General features: G+C 34.5%; 1 protein-coding gene across 3 annotated transcripts in view; it reads left to right on the plus strand.

The window, feature by feature from the left end:
* SP4 (Sp4 transcription factor) overlaps positions 1-17,445 on the plus strand; it is an 86,028-nt gene that overhangs the window by 54,573 nt on the left and 14,010 nt on the right. For all 3 annotated transcript variants that reach the window (XM_003252636.3, XM_030822209.1, XM_030822210.1), the window contains exon 5: positions 678-877. In XM_003252636.3, coding sequence (XP_003252684.1) covers positions 678-877 — 200 coding nt within the window. The remainder of the gene's footprint in view (positions 1-677; positions 878-17,445) is intronic.

Consider the following 17,445-nt stretch of genomic DNA (forward strand, 5'->3'; position numbering starts at 1 on the left):
CTCCTGGGGCCATAGCCCTCTGACCGGGAGGTGGGAAGAGTAGGAATCATATTCTTGGCTGCACCAGTCTCTAATGTTCCTTTGTGAAGATGGGAGGAAATAGGGAAGGAGAAAGTCTTGGTTCAAATACCACAGACTCTTACTGTTCTTACCAATTTCTATGAGATTTTCTTGAATAAATGTTTCTTTATTTGCCGTTATTTGCTTTTAGGACCATTTCCAGAGACTTTAAATGGTATTTTTTGCTTTTTTTATAATTTTCACTGGGAAACAGATCCATGGAACTCCTCACACTGTCCTGCTAGAAACGAAACTCTGCATCTTACACTTTTAACTGGATTTAGCCATCCTTTTGAAATTTTAGAGAAGTTTCAAGTGTTTTGAAAGGCTTGGAGAAATTTTTTTCCCAAGGGAAGAGCCCACTATGACCAGGAACATGAGTCCATAATAAAGCATAAACTCCTTGAGATTAACACATTTTCATAGCAATTTGCTACACAGACCTGTTTTATTTTTTCTTTAATTGAAAATTTTCTGATTTTAACTACAGTTATAGCATCATGATCAAACCTGTTCAGAGAAGCATCATTTAATTACCTTGATTCTTTTTAATTTTTCTATAATTGTAAGCCTACTATTTGGCAGTGTAATTAATGTTCAGTTTTTGTTTTTGCTAGAGGCAGTAATGAACCAGGAAAAAAGAAGCAGCATATCTGTCATATTGAAGGATGTGGTAAAGTTTATGGCAAAACATCTCATTTACGAGCACATCTTCGCTGGCATACTGGAGAAAGACCTTTTATATGCAACTGGATGTTTTGTGGCAAAAGATTCACAAGGAGTGATGAGCTCCAGAGACATAGAAGAACCCATACAGGTTAGTTGGTTTATTTTAGGACTTATACTTTGTACTTATTTCTTCAGTTTTTACGTGAAAATTTTAGTGATAGTTTAGCTATCAAATTGGAAATATGCAAATGAAGAAGGCATTTACTTTAGCAATTATATGGAAGATGTTTAAGATGAACATTTTTAACCTCATTTCTGAGATACATTTTATTCTACTTTTTGTAAACTTTATCAGCATATTTATGAGATCGTGGAATTTATTCCATTTGTTTGTATTGTATTCTTAGCATGTTGAAATCATACATTATTTTTCATAAGTGTTTAAATAGGTGAAAAGAGAGTTGAATTATGATCTTAATGGGGACTTTTATTAGTGTGTTTTAGTTTAGTTTTTTTTTTTTTAACAAATCCAGAAAATTCACCAAAGTATCAAGAATAATAAACATCTAACAACCCTCACTTAGAATGGGCAGTTGTTAATACTATATTTTCTGCTTTTTTTTTTTAAATACAGCAAAGCAATTATAAAGTGAACATCATCTTTACCATTTCACCTTTCAAAGACTACAGCTACTATAAATCTAATGTGTCTTAGTTTTACGTACAGTTTTAATACTCTTACGTATATGATTAATGGATCTACATAAAAAATGTTTTGTGTATATTATGAAATGTTACAATGTTGCAGAATTATAAATTTCACTTGTTTTGAGATCTGTGTTTGTACATATATGTATATTTGCATATATGAATTTCCTTGAACAGCTATATAATATTTTATCACGTGAGTCTACCATACTATATTAATTCATTCCCATACTGTTTGAGGTTATTGCTAGGGTTTGTGTGTGTGTGTGCTATCACAAACTTAGTTGATGAGAACATGTGTGAGAAGTGGAATTATTGGATCATAGAGAATGTGTATGTTTGGTTTTGCTAGGTAATGGCTAAAGAGTCTCTACAGTGGCTATTTAAGTAGCAATGATTGATAGTTTCCACTTTGTGCTCACCAGTACCCAGTAGTATCAGGCCTTGAAAGTTTTTTTTCAATCTAAAATTGTTTCTCATTTTAAAAATTTGTGTTTTTCATGGTTATCCATGAGATTAAGCATCTTTCATATGTATATTAGTCATTTATGGCTTTGTTTTTTAATTCTGGTTCTCATTTTTTCTTTCAGAAGTTTTCCTTATTTATATGATTTATATGTTACACTTTTCCCTTTCAATAAAGGACATTGCTAGTCTTTTATCTTTGTCGTACCTTTTGTCATATGGAAGTCTTACATTTTTATTTAGTCTAATATAAATCTTTTCTTTTGTCTTTTGCTTTTTGTTTATAAATTTTTCTTCTGTCCCAAGGTCATCAAGTCTTAAAAAACAATTTCTTCTAATAGCTTTAAAGTTTTGTTTTTGTAAGTTTGATCTTTTATCAGCTCAAGATTCTTTTTGTTGATGGAATGAAATGAGGATGTAATTTTATTTTTCTTCTATATGGAAAGCCATTTCTTAAACAGCCCATTCTGACTCTATTGATTGTCCTCTTTTATGTAATGTCTCCTTTAAGTGTGGTTCAATTTTTGGTTTCTCTGTTTTGAAGTTTTTATCTATTTGCCAGTTCCTACACCAATGCTCTTAACTGTATTAATGACTGTGGTTTTATATTAAGTCTTGACTTCTGGTTGGGCAATTTTCCTTCTTTCTTTATTTTTTTTTTCTGTTTTTGCCAAGAACACCTACTTTTTCAGAATATTTAGAATTTGGGACTCAGTATTACATTATTGAGTAAATGAATTTCAGTAAATTATTGAATTATACTTTATACTTTAAACCTGTACCAGGATACATGTGGGACAAAGGGAGAAATAAAACTGACATTTCTAAATCAGCTGCTATATTATAGTCAGATATTTTGAATATATTACTTCATTTGATTCTAACAACAGCAACACTGGCATAGAAATTAGCTCCATTTTAAGATTAGAAAGTAGTATCAGAAAAGAAAAAATTATGAAATCTATTAAAAAGGTAAATATAAAGTTATTTAATTTGATATACACATAAAGTAGTAATACAAATGAGTACAGATTGAGTACCCCTTATCTGAAATGCTTGGGACTAGAAATGTTCTAGATTTCAGATTTTTTCAGATTTTGCATGTGTACAATGCAATACTTTGGGGATTCATTTTTGTTTCATATATACCTTATACATATAGACTGAAGGTAACCTTATACAATATTTTTAATAATTTTATGTGTGAAACAAAGTTTGTGTTAAGTACTTATGTGTGGAATTTTCTACTTGTGGGATCATGTCAACACTCAAAAAGTTTCAGATTTCGGAGCAATTTGGATTTTAGATTTTTGTATTAGGGTTGCTCACCCTGTGTTAGTATAGCGTCGCAATCCCTGAAAAAGTTAGCATTATAGTAAAGTTATGAATTTTAATTTTAAAAAAGATAATTTGAAATCTTTCTGTATAGTATACACACCATTGACGTTGGCAAATACGATTGATTAAAAGTTAATCCCATACCAATTGTTGGTATCTGTTTTAGAAAAATACTCTGCTATTTAGGTCTGTATGAAAGGATGCAGTGTTTCCATCCTGGATTAGCAGTGGGATAAGTTAAGGAAGCCAAGAAAATTTGCTACTTCGTTTGATTTGGAACCTCACATTATGATTGCTTCATTTTGTCTGAGAAATGATGAGTTGGTAAAGTCCCTCTCTCTTACACATCCACACACTTGCAGATACACAAATTTATTCAAGAATTTATATATACATATACTTCAAAACCAAATATTATGATTTGGGGCATATCTTTAAAAAAAAGTTCTCACCATTATTATCTACTGGATTGACAATTCATAATCGAATACACTTTAAGCTTACTTTCAGTGGTTCAAACATCTTAAATATATCATACATAAAATTGTTTAATTAAAACAGGTTGACACTAAAAAATATTAAGTATAATATCACCATACTTAAAATTCTTACTTTTAAAGATTTAACAGAGTAACTCCTGTTTGTTAAATTTGTCTAAAAGAATATGAAAAAATACATTTTGAAATAAGTATTGATTAAGCATTTAATATGTTAAGTTGAAAGCCTTAACCATTCATAGCAACAACTATGCTTTATTTGATGTCTAACCACTACTATAAATAGAAGCTTGTTGACTTGGCTGTGAATGAATGGAGTTACTTGTATTCACTGCTGAAAATAGTGATCTGTTTGCTTTTTAAAAAAATTTGTAAAGGTTTTCAAAACAATACATGCATATGGTATTTAAAAATGAAATCACAGAAAAGTTTAATGTAATAAGGAGGCTCTTTGCCCCACCCCTGTCCTGCTTTCCAGAGAAAATCATAGCTAACTATTTTAAGTATTTTTGCATTTTTGTTCTTTCCAGGATGGCTGTCATGTATCTAAATCATATACTTACACACTGTTATTTATTGATCTATCAATATTTTATACTATCTATTGAGTTCTTGCATTTAGAATTAAGGATTTACTTCACTTTGCACCATCTGAAGACATTAAGATTCTTTTGAAAAACTGTGTGCAGGCCAGACATTCTCTCTTAACTCACCACTCTATTTCCAATAAAGTTAGACAATGCTTTTTTTTTCTTGTATTGTTTGACTTTACCTGAAATAATCTTTAGTTATTTCACGTTTTTAAGAACAATGTGAATTCCATTCACGGTTTCCTTTTTTCTGGAGCCTTCCATCTTTCTAATGAACATGAACAGTTTCTTCTGTAGACCTGTTCCAGGGGTAGTATCTTGAGATTTTTCTTCCCTTCTCTGTTCGTTTAGATCTCGTATTGGTTCTCAAGATCTCATGTTGGCATTTTTCTTGGTCTACTCTCTTCGTTGCTGGAAAACGTGCTGAAATGCTTCCTAACAAAAAGTATGGGGAAGTAAATTTGTCTAAAGAATTCTTTATTTTCTCTTTCTACTTAATTTGGTTGTTTGGATAATACAGTATTCTAGATTGAAAATTATATTTTCTTAAAACATTGTCACAGCTCTATTGTTTTCTTTCATCTGTTTTATCAACAAGAGGTTTGTTATTTTTTCTTGTTTTTTTTTTTCTGTAGGTGACCTGATTTCTCCCCTGCAACTTTATTTTTATTTTGAAATAATTTTACACTTAGAGAAGAGTTGCAAAACTAGCATAGAGTTCTGATATCATTCACCAAGCTTCCCTTAATGTAAACTTCTTGTATAACCACAGTACCTTATGAGAATTAAGAAATTAACATTGTTGCAATACTATTAGTTACACTTTCCACCAGTATACCTTTTCTTTTCCAGGATTCCGTCGGGAATAACACACTGCATTTATTTGTCATGCTTCCTTAGTCTCCTGCAATCTGTGACTTTTCCTAGTCCTTTCCTTGTCTTTTATCACCTGAACACATTTGAAAGTGGGTTTGGTATTTTTAGAATGTCTCTCAATTTGGGTTTGTCTAATGTTTTCTAATGATTAGTCTAAGGTTGTGAATTGTCATGAGAAGAATCGCACATTAGTGTCTTTCTCATATCATATAAGAGGAAGTATGTAATGCGATTATCTCATTATTGGTGATATTAACCCTGATGCATTGGTTAATGTAGGGTGTGCCACATTTCTTCACTGTAAAGTTACAGTTTCTCTCTTTCCATATTGTTTGTTAGAAGCAAGTCACTAAGTTCAGTCCACATTCACGGGGAAGAGAATTAAGCTTCACCTCCTGAAGGGAGAAGTATCGAAGAATTTGTGGACATATGGTAAAACCACCACAATAATTACTATTTTAGAGGAGTTTGGGGGGCTTTTTTACAAATAAAATACTAAAGCTTCACTTTTAGCATTCCTCAGTGGATCTTGCCTGCAGCAGTTACTACTGTGATGTTTGAAAGGTCATTTTCAACTTTCCTTGTTCTTTGTACCACTTATACTTTCTTTTCCAATTATTTATGCAATCATTTATTTACATTGGTATGGTCTCATGAGTATTTCTTTTGTTCTTTGGGTTACAATTCAATACTATCATTTTCTTGCTCAAATTGTTTCACCTTTGGCCATTGGAAGGTCTGTCCCATTAGTTCCTGTGTCTTCTTGAAGTGCCCCTGTTTTGTTTTTAACTCTAAGGGCACCTTTTAATCTGTGGTGTTCTGCTAATTTCATAATGCTGTATCTAAGAATAGATTTTTATTTGTTGTGCTAATGAGTTGTACTCTGGGTCACCTCTCTCCCTCTCTTTCTCTCTTTCTCTGTTTCTGTGTCTCTCTGGGCTCTTAGTAGACATATTTTGGAATCTTTAGATTGATTTTTTTTTTTTTGGTCATACATCTTTTCTCTTACATCTTTTGTCTCTTTACCATTTTATTTTCCATGAAATTTTTTAACTTTACTTTCAGATATTTCTATTGAATTGCATTTTAATTTCCAATAGTGCATTCCATCATTGTTGGTGGGTTTTGTTTTGTTTTGTTTTACTGCATTTTCTCATTGTATGGATGCAGGTGCTTGCTGAAATTATCTGAGTTTTTTAATCTAGAATTTTATGTTTTCTCCAGGATGATTTTTCTGTCTGTATCTTGCTTTTTCCAGTGTTGTAGGCATTCCTGAATTGTCCAGTAATTCTTGGTTTTTGTTCAAGTTGATGATGATGGTGGTGGTGGTGGTGGTGGTCGTGGTCATGGTGGTGATTTGATGAAATCTTAAGTGAAAGATTTTGAAAACTTTATGAGCTAGTGGCGTTTTGTTTTGGTTTTTCTGAGACAGGGTCTCTCTCTGTCACCCAGGCTGGAGTTCACTGGCACGATCACACCTCACTGCAACCTCCTCCACCTCCCAGGTGATCCCCACGCTAATGATCTGCCTGCCTCGGCCTCCCAAAGTGCTGGGATTACAAGCATGAGCCACCGCGCCCGGTCCCAGGCTGGTCTTAAACTCCTATCCTCAAGTGATCCCCCCACCTCAGCCTCTCAAAGTGCTGAGATTATAGGTGTGAGCCACAGTGCCCATCCCCAGAATTTTCTTACATAAATGTTTTAATTAGTATGTGAAACAGTCAAAACTGTTGTGCTTTGTGTCCACTGTTGGCCAGAATGGACCAAGTTATCTACAACTTGTCTGTTCCATTGACTACACTAAAAACTCTGGGCAAGTTTACTTATTTGTTTTCTTAAGTATCTAAATGAGGACAATGAAAAGCAAACTATAGCAGGCAATTGAGAAATGAAGTCAAAACTTGAATTTGAATAACAGTGTATCATATGTGTTCATTTCATAGAGATCTCTTTCCTTCCTTTGTCTCCCAGGTTTAACCCTGCGGGCACTGCATAGCAGATGCAGGTAGCAAACAATCTAAGAGAAACCTCTTGTGTCTAACCAGAAAAGCAAGAAAAGGGGCCTTTTGCTCCAAAACCAGTTCCATTTGCAGATTACACTGAAATAGTAGCAGCACAGGCACCAAAAAAAACTCTAGAAAATACCCATATCTCTGGCTAGGGGAACTAGAAAATAGAGTCTGTTTTCCAACAAATCTGAGGTAAATCAACATGATTTTTCTGTCTTGCCACTTCTACTCTGAAGGTGGTCCCAGTCGTGGTGTAAGTGCAGAACATTATGGGAGCCCCCAGTAACTTGGCTTTTCTACCCGGAGGAACTAGAAGGTGAGACAACTGGAGGTTGGAAAGGCGTAGGGGAAATTTTGAGAGTGATATAAAAGATGCTTCCTAATTCTGTGTGTAGATCAAAAGAAGTCCTGGGTTCAACCTTGCGCTGGGCTCAACCTTGAACACTGCATGCACAGCACAGACACAAAGAACCACAGCAAAGGCCTCAAGAACTAAACATCTTAAAAACCACCATCCAATTCCCAGCATGTGCTGAGCAGAGACAAAAAGCGTAACAAAGCCTTTGAAAAGTGAATTAATGTTGGAACTGCTGCTCAAAGAGGGCAAGATGGAACTTTTAGTCTGAACCTAAACAGTTTGAGTGCCTGCTAAAACAAAAACGTTCCCCAGAGAATTTTTAACAGGACCTAAAATCTCTACAATGTAATGTCCAAAATGTCCAGGATACAATCCAAAATTACTCAACATACTATGAGCCATGTAAAGCTGACTTTTTATTGAGAGAGAAGATAACACATGTCAAGATGATGTAGATTTTGGAATTATCAGATAAGACCTTTAAAGCAGCTCTTATAATCATGATCCGTGGACTAAAGATAAAGCGTGACTGAAATGAATGGAAAGGCAGAAGTTTTTAGCAGAGAAGTCTGCTATAAATACTATAAAAAAGAACTAAATAGAAATTTTAGAACTAGAAAAATACAATATTAAAAGTAAGTTTATTGGATGCTCAGTAGCTAAGTGGAGATAATAGAGGAAAGAGTCAGTGAGATTGAAGATAGACCACTGGAAATTATAAAATCTGAAGAATTGAAAGGAAGAAGATTGGGGAGTCAGAAAAAAACTGGATTGCAGGGATCTGTGGGACAATAATAAAAGGTCTTAAATTTGTTTCATTGGGCTCCCAGAAGGAAAGGAAAAATACTGCTGTAAGACGAAATTTGAAGAAATAATGGCTGGGACTTCCCATGTTAGGTATAAATTGTATAGATTCAAGAAGTTCATTGAATCCCAAACAGAAACTGAAAGAAAACTCCATCATATTGCAATCAATCTGCTGTAAATCAAAGATAAAAAATCTTGAAAGAAGCCAGAAGAGAAGGACACATTATATACAGGGGAACAAAAACTTCAAATTATGGCAGATTTCTTCTTAGAAACTATGGAGGACAGAGAAAGAAAAGAACTATCAACTATCAACTCACCATTTTATGTCCAAGGAAAGTATCCTCAGAACAGTATAGTAACAAGAGCAAAGTAAAGATGCTTTCAAAGGAAAACTAAGAGAATTTGCTGCTATCAGATCTGCCCCAATAGAAATGCCAAGGAAGTTCTTCAAGGTAAAAATAAATTACACCAGCGAGAAATTTGAAATTGAATAATGAACGAAGGGCAAAAAAATAAAAATAAATAGTCTTTTCTGTTTTCTCAGCCACTTGCCAAAAGAAATGCTAAATACCTGGGTAAATAGAGCAGACTGTTTTTCCTCTGCTGAAATTCTTTAACATATGTCTATTTACAGTTAAAAAAAAATTTAACATTGTCTGGTAGATTGTCATTGTATGTTGATATAAATACATATGGCCAATATAACAGAAAGGGAGGGTAAGGAAGCCAGTAGTTAAAAAGCAGCTTTGTTTTACTCTGAAAATATAGAAGTTGTAATGTATATTTTGAAAAGTTAGATATATATTATATACCAACCACTACAGAGAGGGTGGGGAGGAGATACTCACCTAAATGTCTCCTATATATAGGACTGATAAGGTATTATAGACTTTAATAATTTTGTAAATTAAATGAGAATACTAAACAACATTCAAATATAGGTTGATAATCTCTAATTCACAATGCTCCAAAATCTGAAACTTTTTCAGCACCAGCATGACACTCAAAAGAAATAGTCATTGGAGTGTGTTGCTTTTTAGTTTAGGATGCTCAGTATGTATTCTGCAAATATTCAAAAATCTGAAAAAAAAATCCAAAATCTGAAACACTTATAGGCCCGAGCATTTCAGATAAGGGGTACTTGACTGTCATCTGAAAAAAATGGAGAAAAGGGAAAACAGAAGCATGAAAAACAGACAATTTAAAGACAGATGATAAAATGATAGACTTAAAATCTAATCAAATCAATCATTACACTAAATGCAAGTGGTATAAATTATACTAATCCAAAGGGAGATACTGTCAAAATGACAGTATTTCAAAAATGACATTTTTTAAAAAGGATCCAACTGTATACTCTGGATAAAGAGAGTGTCTGAATAACACTCCACTTTAAAGAATATCCCAGCAGAATGTTTTATTCAAGAGCACATGGAACATTCACAGAGGTAGACCGTATTCTGGACCATGAAACACTCCTTAACAAATTTAAAAGAATAAGAATCAGACTGGCATAGTGGCTCATGCCTGTAATCCCATCACTTTGGGAGGCCAAGGCAGGTGGATCACCTGAGATCAGGAGTTTGAGACCAGCCTGGCCAGCATGGTGAAACCCCATCGCTACTAAAAATACAAAAATTAGCCAGGCATGGTGGCATGTGCCTGTAGTCCCAGCTAATTGGAAGGCTGAGACAAGAGAATTGCTTGAACCCTGGAGGTGGAGGTTGCAGTGTGCTGAGATTGCACCATTGCACTCCAGCCTGGACGACAGAGTGAGATTCCATCTGGAAAAAAAAAGAAATCATACAAAGCATGTTCTCACATCATTAAGCTAGAAATCAAATAACAAAAATATCTAGGAAATCCCCAAGTATCTAGAAATCAAACAATACATGGGCCAAGAAAAATTTCAAGGGATATTAGAAAATATTTCCAATTAAATGAAAATACACCATAAAATTTGTAGGATGCAGGTAAAGCAGTGCTTAGAGGAAATTCATAGCACTAAATGCTTTTACTGGTAAAAAGGAAAGGTCCTCAGTCAATAATCTAAACTTCCACCTTAGGAAACTAGAAAATGAAGAGCCAATTACATTCAAAATAAGAAGTTGGGAAATAATAAAGAGTTGAAGTAAAAAGAATGCTATGCATGACTCTACAACCTAAATTTGAGGACTTAGATAAAATGGAACAATTCCTTGAAAGATACAAGCTACCAACACTGGCTCAAGAAGAGATAGATAGCAGGAATGCTCTATATCTGTTAAAGAAATTGGATTTGTAATTTTAAACTTTTGACAAAGAAAACTCTGGGCCCGTATGGTTTCATTGACAAATTCTACCATTTAAGGAATAAATAATACCAAATTATACAATCTCTTTCGGAAAATAAGGAACACTTCTCAACTTACTCTATGAGGCTCACATTATCATGATACCAAAGAAAAAAACTTAGACCAATATCATAAGTATAGTTGTCAAAATTCTCAACAAAATACTAGGAAATCCAGCAATATATAAAAAGGATAATGCATTGTTACGTAGTATGGTTTATTCCAAGAATGAAAAGCTGTTTGAATATTTAAAAAAGTCAATGTAATTCACTAATAATGACAAAAGAAAAAAAATCACATGACAGCAAACACACAATAAATATTTGGCAAAATTCTGCAGGTATTTCTGTAAAAATTCTCAGCAAACTGAGTTAAAGGAAACATCATTAACCGGGTAAAGGGCATTTGCTAAAAATCTGCAGTTAACATCATTCTTAATGATGAAGGACCTATTGCTTCCCTGTGGAATCAGGAACAAAGTAAAGATACCTGATTTTACCATTCTTATTCACCATAGTACTGGAATTTCTACCCAGTGCAGTAAAGCAGGAAAATGTCATAAAAGACATACAGATTCTAATAGAAGAAATAAAACTATATTTGCAGACACCAGGTTGTTTGTATAGCAAATCCATGGTGCCTACCAAAAAGCTTTTTGAACTAGTGAGTTTGGCAAGGTTGCCCAGATACAAGATAAATGTACAAGAGTGAATTGTATTTCTACATCCTAGCAGTGAACAACTGGATATAAGTAGTTTATAAAAACAGTGCCATTTGTAATATGAAAACAGTGAAACATTTTGCCATAAATCTAACAAAATATATGCAAGACATGTAAGCTAAAAACTAAAACATTGATGAAAGAATGCAATGAAGAACTACATTAATGCAGAGATACACATTGTATTCAAAGATTGGATGGCCTAATATTGTTTCCATGTAATTTCTCCCCAAACATATCTGCAGATTCAGTATAGTCCTTCTCATAATTCCAGCAGCACTTTTGTAGATAACAAGCTGATTCTAAAATTATATGAAAGGCAAAGCAATTAGAATAGCCAAAACAATTTCAGAAATAACATAATTGGTTGATTTACGCTGTGTAATTTTAGGTATTCCTGTAAAGCTACACTAATCAACACTGTGTAGTTTTGAAGGACACATGGATAAGTAAGACAGACAATAGAGTCCAGAAATTCCCCTCCACACACACGGTGCAAAAACAGTTCAGTAAAGAAAAAGTAGTCTTTTCAATAAATTGTATAGAAGAATTAGCCATATGCAAAACCTTTCACCTACATATCTCAAGTCTTTTACAAAAACTAACTCCAAGTGATTCAGAGACTTAAATCCAAAACCTAAAACAACAAAGCTTTTTGAATAAAATATAGGACAAAAATCTTTGCAACCTTGAGATAGGCTACGAGTGCTTTAATACAACTCCAAAAGTGTAATCCATAAAAGAAAAATCAGTAAATAGGACTTGATGAAAACTGAAAACTTTTCCTCTGTGATGGATCCCATTAAGAGAATGAAAACACAAGATACAGGCTGGGAGAAAGTGTTTGAAAATCACATACCCGACAAAGTGCTTTTATGCTGAACACCTTAAGAAGTTTTAAACTCAGTGTAAACAAACTTAACAGGTTTTTTTTTAAAATGAGCAAAGGATTTGACACTTCACCAGAGAACATATATATGTGACAGAAAAGCACATGAAAAGATGTCTGATATCATCTATTAGGGAAATGGAAAATAAAACCATAATGAAATACTACTGTACACCTGTTAGAATGGCTAAAATCAAAAGCAAGAACCATGAGAACATGGTAACTGCAAGTACTGGTGAGGATGCAGAGCAATTGGAATTCTCATATATTGCTAGTGGGAATGCAAAATGACATGCTGCCTTTGGAAACCAGTTTGGCATTTTCTTATAAACATACAATTACCATATGATCTACCAAATCTACTCCTGAGTATTTACTGAAGAGAATGAAGAACTGTGTTCACACAAAAAAGCTAAGAGTGTGCATGTGTGTGTGTGTGGCAGATTTATTTATTTATTACTCAAAACTGGAAGTAACCCAAATGTCCTTCAGCTGGTGAATGGATAAAAATATCCATACATTGGAGTACTACTCCCCAACATAAAGGAATGAATTATTAATAAACAGCCACATGGATGAAACTCAGATGAATTATGCTAAGTGAAAGATCTGAGAATCAAAAGACTGCATAATATATATCATTTATGTGATATTCTGGAAAAATCAAAACTATAAGGACAGAGAACAGATTTGTGTTTTCTAGGGCATAAGCAAGGAGGAGGGAGAGTTCAACTACAAAGAGACACTACAAAGGAATTTTTGGAAGTGATAGCAACTCTTCTGTGTATTTATTTTGGTGGTGATTATGTGACTGAACGCATTTGTCAAAACTCATAGAACTCTATACCAAAAAAATGAATTTTACTGTATATAAATTAAAACATAAGTGTTAAAAAAGTGGAAACAAACTCATTTTGAGAGACTACAGTGTAAAAAGGGAGAGAGATTTACTATTTTATATTTTAAGAATTCAAAACAGTTTTCTGTTAAGCCTCATGTGCATGCCTCAGTATCAGGCAAACACTTCTGTTAACTCTGCCAAGGATAATAGGATTTAGAGCCAAAGGGACTCCTGAAAATTATTTTGTGCAACCCTATCATTTCATAAATAAGTAAACTGAAGGCTCAAGAGGCTAATTGTCTTCCAAGGCTCTAAATGTAGTTACTCTTGCTGCTTTCTAGATTTTCTCTTTGTCTTTGTCTTTCAGCAGTTTGATTATAATATGACTCCATGTGACTCTCTGCATTTAACCTACTTGGAGTTCATTGAGCTTCTTGGATATGCAGATTTTTTTTTTTTTTTCCAAATTGGGGAAGTTTTTACCTATTTTTCAAATATTCTTTCTTTAAACACCTTGGAACTAATGAGTCTCTCAGCCTGTGCTGAAAGGTTCTGCGTGCATATTGCAGCTTGCCTTCAACACTCAGCCAGTCATTTGACATCTCTGCCTTAGCCTTCACTTTCTGCTTACCTAGAGCCTCAGGATTAGGCACAGATTGGTTAGGGCCTTCTCAAGCTATTCTGAGCAGGATCACAGCCCTAAACATGTGTGACCTTCTAGATTCCTATGTGTATGTCAGAGGTTTTTAAAGCTCTTCTGAATGTCTTAACTCTCAGCTAGCTTTTCCTTTAAAGCCTTTTGGTTAGTCTATTGTTTGTCCCAATTATTATCCCCCATCTTGGGCATCCATGAAGTTAAAATACTTGCTTCTAATTGTTTTAGACAAACACATGCCCTGCTTTACATCTGGGAGAAGGCATTTCACATGGGGCTACCTCACAGAGTCAGATTAAATATGACAGTTTTATAAGTGGAGTCTTCAGGGAATGATTATTTGGGAATTAGGCTTTGAAAGAGCCTCAGCTGTGTTCCACTCCCTCTGGTGGCTGCCAGATGGTGCCAAGAATTCAGGCTGTTATTTTTCAATGCTGGCACAGAGCTGGGGAGTGGAAAATGAGACTAGTAAGTTAAAATACCACAAAGCTTGCTGCTCTTACAGAAATTCAGCCATTTTTCTTGAATAAACACTTCCATGGATTGCTGCAAGCCTTGATTAATTGCCAGAATCTGAAATGGTTGCTTTTGACAGTTTTTTTCCCATAGGTTTTTGTTGCTTTTATGGAAGAGCAAAGTTTTGGAGGTTCTTCACCATGTTCAGTGACATCATCTCTGTTTTTGCTCCTGCCTCCTCTTTCTTTCTGAAGCATCATAAGGATTAGAATGATCCTTGTGTTGATGAGTTCTCTTTGTGACATGTTGAATGATGCTGTCTGTGGCACATCCAGGAAATGTCTAATTCACAGCTGAGTTTCGGAATCTGGATCTTGATGTAGTCATCTATTTATAGATGATAGTTAAAACTATTAAAGTGGATTAAATAGCCTAAATAAAGCATTTATAATGAAATAACCAAAGAGCTTCTATATTTGAGTTGATAATTGCTACAGGAAAAAATCAAAAATCAGTTATTATGCAGATTGGTGTCCGTATAAATTCATGGTCTCAAATCTCAACCAGTTTCTCAGAACTGCCTATCAATCTTAGTCTTCTTTGTCAGTTTTCTCATTAACTTAATTATTATCTAAACCTCCTTAAGTCTTCTTATATCCCTTGTCACTCCCCTTCAACCTCCCCTTAATCTCGGTTTTCTACTTCAAGAAAATTAAAGCACGACTTCTCTCAAATTATCATCTTCCCCCCCTTATTACAACCAGCCCTCCTTATATGTGGATTCCACATCCTCAGATTCAGCCAACTAGAGATAGAAATTTTTTGAAAAAATATAAACAGTAAAAAAAAATACAAATTAAAAATCATATAACAACTATATTGTATTAGTCATAAAAGTAATCTAGAGATGATTTAAAGTATATAGGAGGATGTGTGTAGGTTATATGCAAATACTGTATGCACCATTTTATATAAGAGACTTGAGCATCAAATGATTTTGGGATCTACGGGGTCCTGGGACCAATCCTAGTGTATACCAAGGGCAACTATCTACCTTTACCCCTAGGTAAATGATACTGGAAAATTTAGGGTACTCATGAAAAGACTTTAGATATTCTAGGCTGCGTAGTAAGAAAGAGAGTGTAGGAGGGACTGATAGACTGGGAGTAAGGTAGGGGTGTTTCAAGAACTACATGGCTCTCAGTTTGAATAACTTGAGTCCTTACATTCAAAAATGATTACAGTTAACCCTCGAACAACACAGAGGTGAGGCAAGTCAACCCCCAAGCATTTGAAAATTTGCATTTAACTTTTGACTCCCCTAAAACTTAACTACTAATAGCCTGCTGTTGACTAGAAGCCTTACCGATCACAGTCAATTAACACGTATTTTGCATGTTATATGTATAATAAACCAGATTCTTAAAGTAAACTAGAGAAAAGAAATTGTTAGGCTGGGTGCGGTGGCTCACGCCTGTAATCCCAGCACTTTGGGAGGCCGAGGCAGGTGGATCATGAGGTCAGGAGATCGAGACCATCCTGGCTAACACGGTGAAACCTCGTCTAAAAAAAAATACAAAAATTAGCCGGGCACAGTGGCAGCCTGTAGTCCCAGCTATTCGGGAGGCTGAGGCAGGAGAATGGCGTGAACCTGGGAGGGGGCAGAGCTTACAGTGAGCTGAGATCGCGCCACTGCACTCCAGCCTGGGCGATGGAGCAAGACTCTGTCTCAGAAAAAAAAAAAAAAAAAGAAACTGTTAAGAAAATCATAAGGAAGAAAAAATATATTTACTATTCATTATATGGAAATGGGTTTTCATAAAGGTCTTCGTCTTTGTCTTCAGATTATGTAGGAATTTGAGGAGGAAGAGAAAGGATTGGTCTTACGGTCTCTAAATGCCACACATTTAAAAATGTTCCTTTAGTGGGTTGAATTGTTTCTTCCAAAAAGATATGTTTAAATCCTAATCCTAGTATCTGTGAATGTGACCTTATTTGGAAATAGGGTCTTTGCAGATGAAATGAAGTTAAAATGAAGCCATACTGGATTAGGGTGGGTCCTAAACTCAATAGCTGATGTCCTTTTAAGAGGAGAAGACACAGGGGAAAAGTCCAGGCAAAGACAAAGGCAGGGATTGAAGCAGTGCAGCTACAAACCAAGGAATGCCAAGGATTGCCAGCAGTCAGCAGAAGCTAGGGTGAGGCAAGAAAGGACTCTTCTCTAGAGTCCTTGGAGGGAGCAAGGCCGTGCCAAGATCTTAATTTTGGACTTCTGGCCTCCAGAACTGTGAGAAAATAAATTTATGTCGTTTTAAGGCACCCAGTTTGTGGTATTTTCTTATAGAAGCCCCAGGAAACTAATATATTCCTGAATTTGCTCTTGAAATTAATTTTAATTTATAAATATGGAGGTATATTATCAAATGACAAACTTAGAAATAGCATTAGTAATTTAAAAAGTATGTTTCATACATTATAGTAGCTTAGTTTTGAGAGTAGCAATTTGAAAAACAGATTATAGGCAGAACTCTGACAGCTAGATAACTGACTCTTGATAGGTGCTTAAGATACAGAAAGCTTAAAAGATCTGGTTTATTCCACTCATCCATTCCAATTTATCATTCCATTTGAAATCTCAGCAAATTTTTTCCAAAGGAAATTACTGTTAAGAATATTACAATAGTAAGTAGTCTAATGTAGTTTCTAAATATGAACATTATATTTAAATCCTTTTAAAAGACTACATTTTCTTAATGTGATAAAGCATGGTATTCTCCTAGATAATCTAGGCAAAAGGAGCAGTTTATTAAAAATTTCTTGGGATACATTGAGATTTTCATGAAGAAATGAAATTTGAAATTTGTTCTTGACATACTTTGGATATTTGTAATGATTTTTATATATCTTGAGCCATATATTAGGTCAGCTATAATTTATTGGGCTTTAAATTTTTTATAAGGTTATGTCATATGTAACTAGATTAGTTTTCTGTTGCTGCCACAACAAATTACCACAAATTTAGCCACTTAAAATAACACACATTTATTACCTCATAGTTTCTCTAGGTCAGGAGTTCAAGGGGCCTCAGCTGGGTGCTCTCCTCAGTTTCTCACAGAGCCAAAATCAAGGCTTCAGCAGGACGGCATTCCTTACTGAAGGCCCTGGGGAGA

The sequence above is a fragment of the Nomascus leucogenys genome, chromosome 11 (genome assembly GCF_006542625.1).
Source record: "Nomascus leucogenys isolate Asia chromosome 11, Asia_NLE_v1, whole genome shotgun sequence".
In the NCBI taxonomy this organism is placed as follows: domain Eukaryota; kingdom Metazoa; phylum Chordata; class Mammalia; order Primates; family Hylobatidae; genus Nomascus; species Nomascus leucogenys.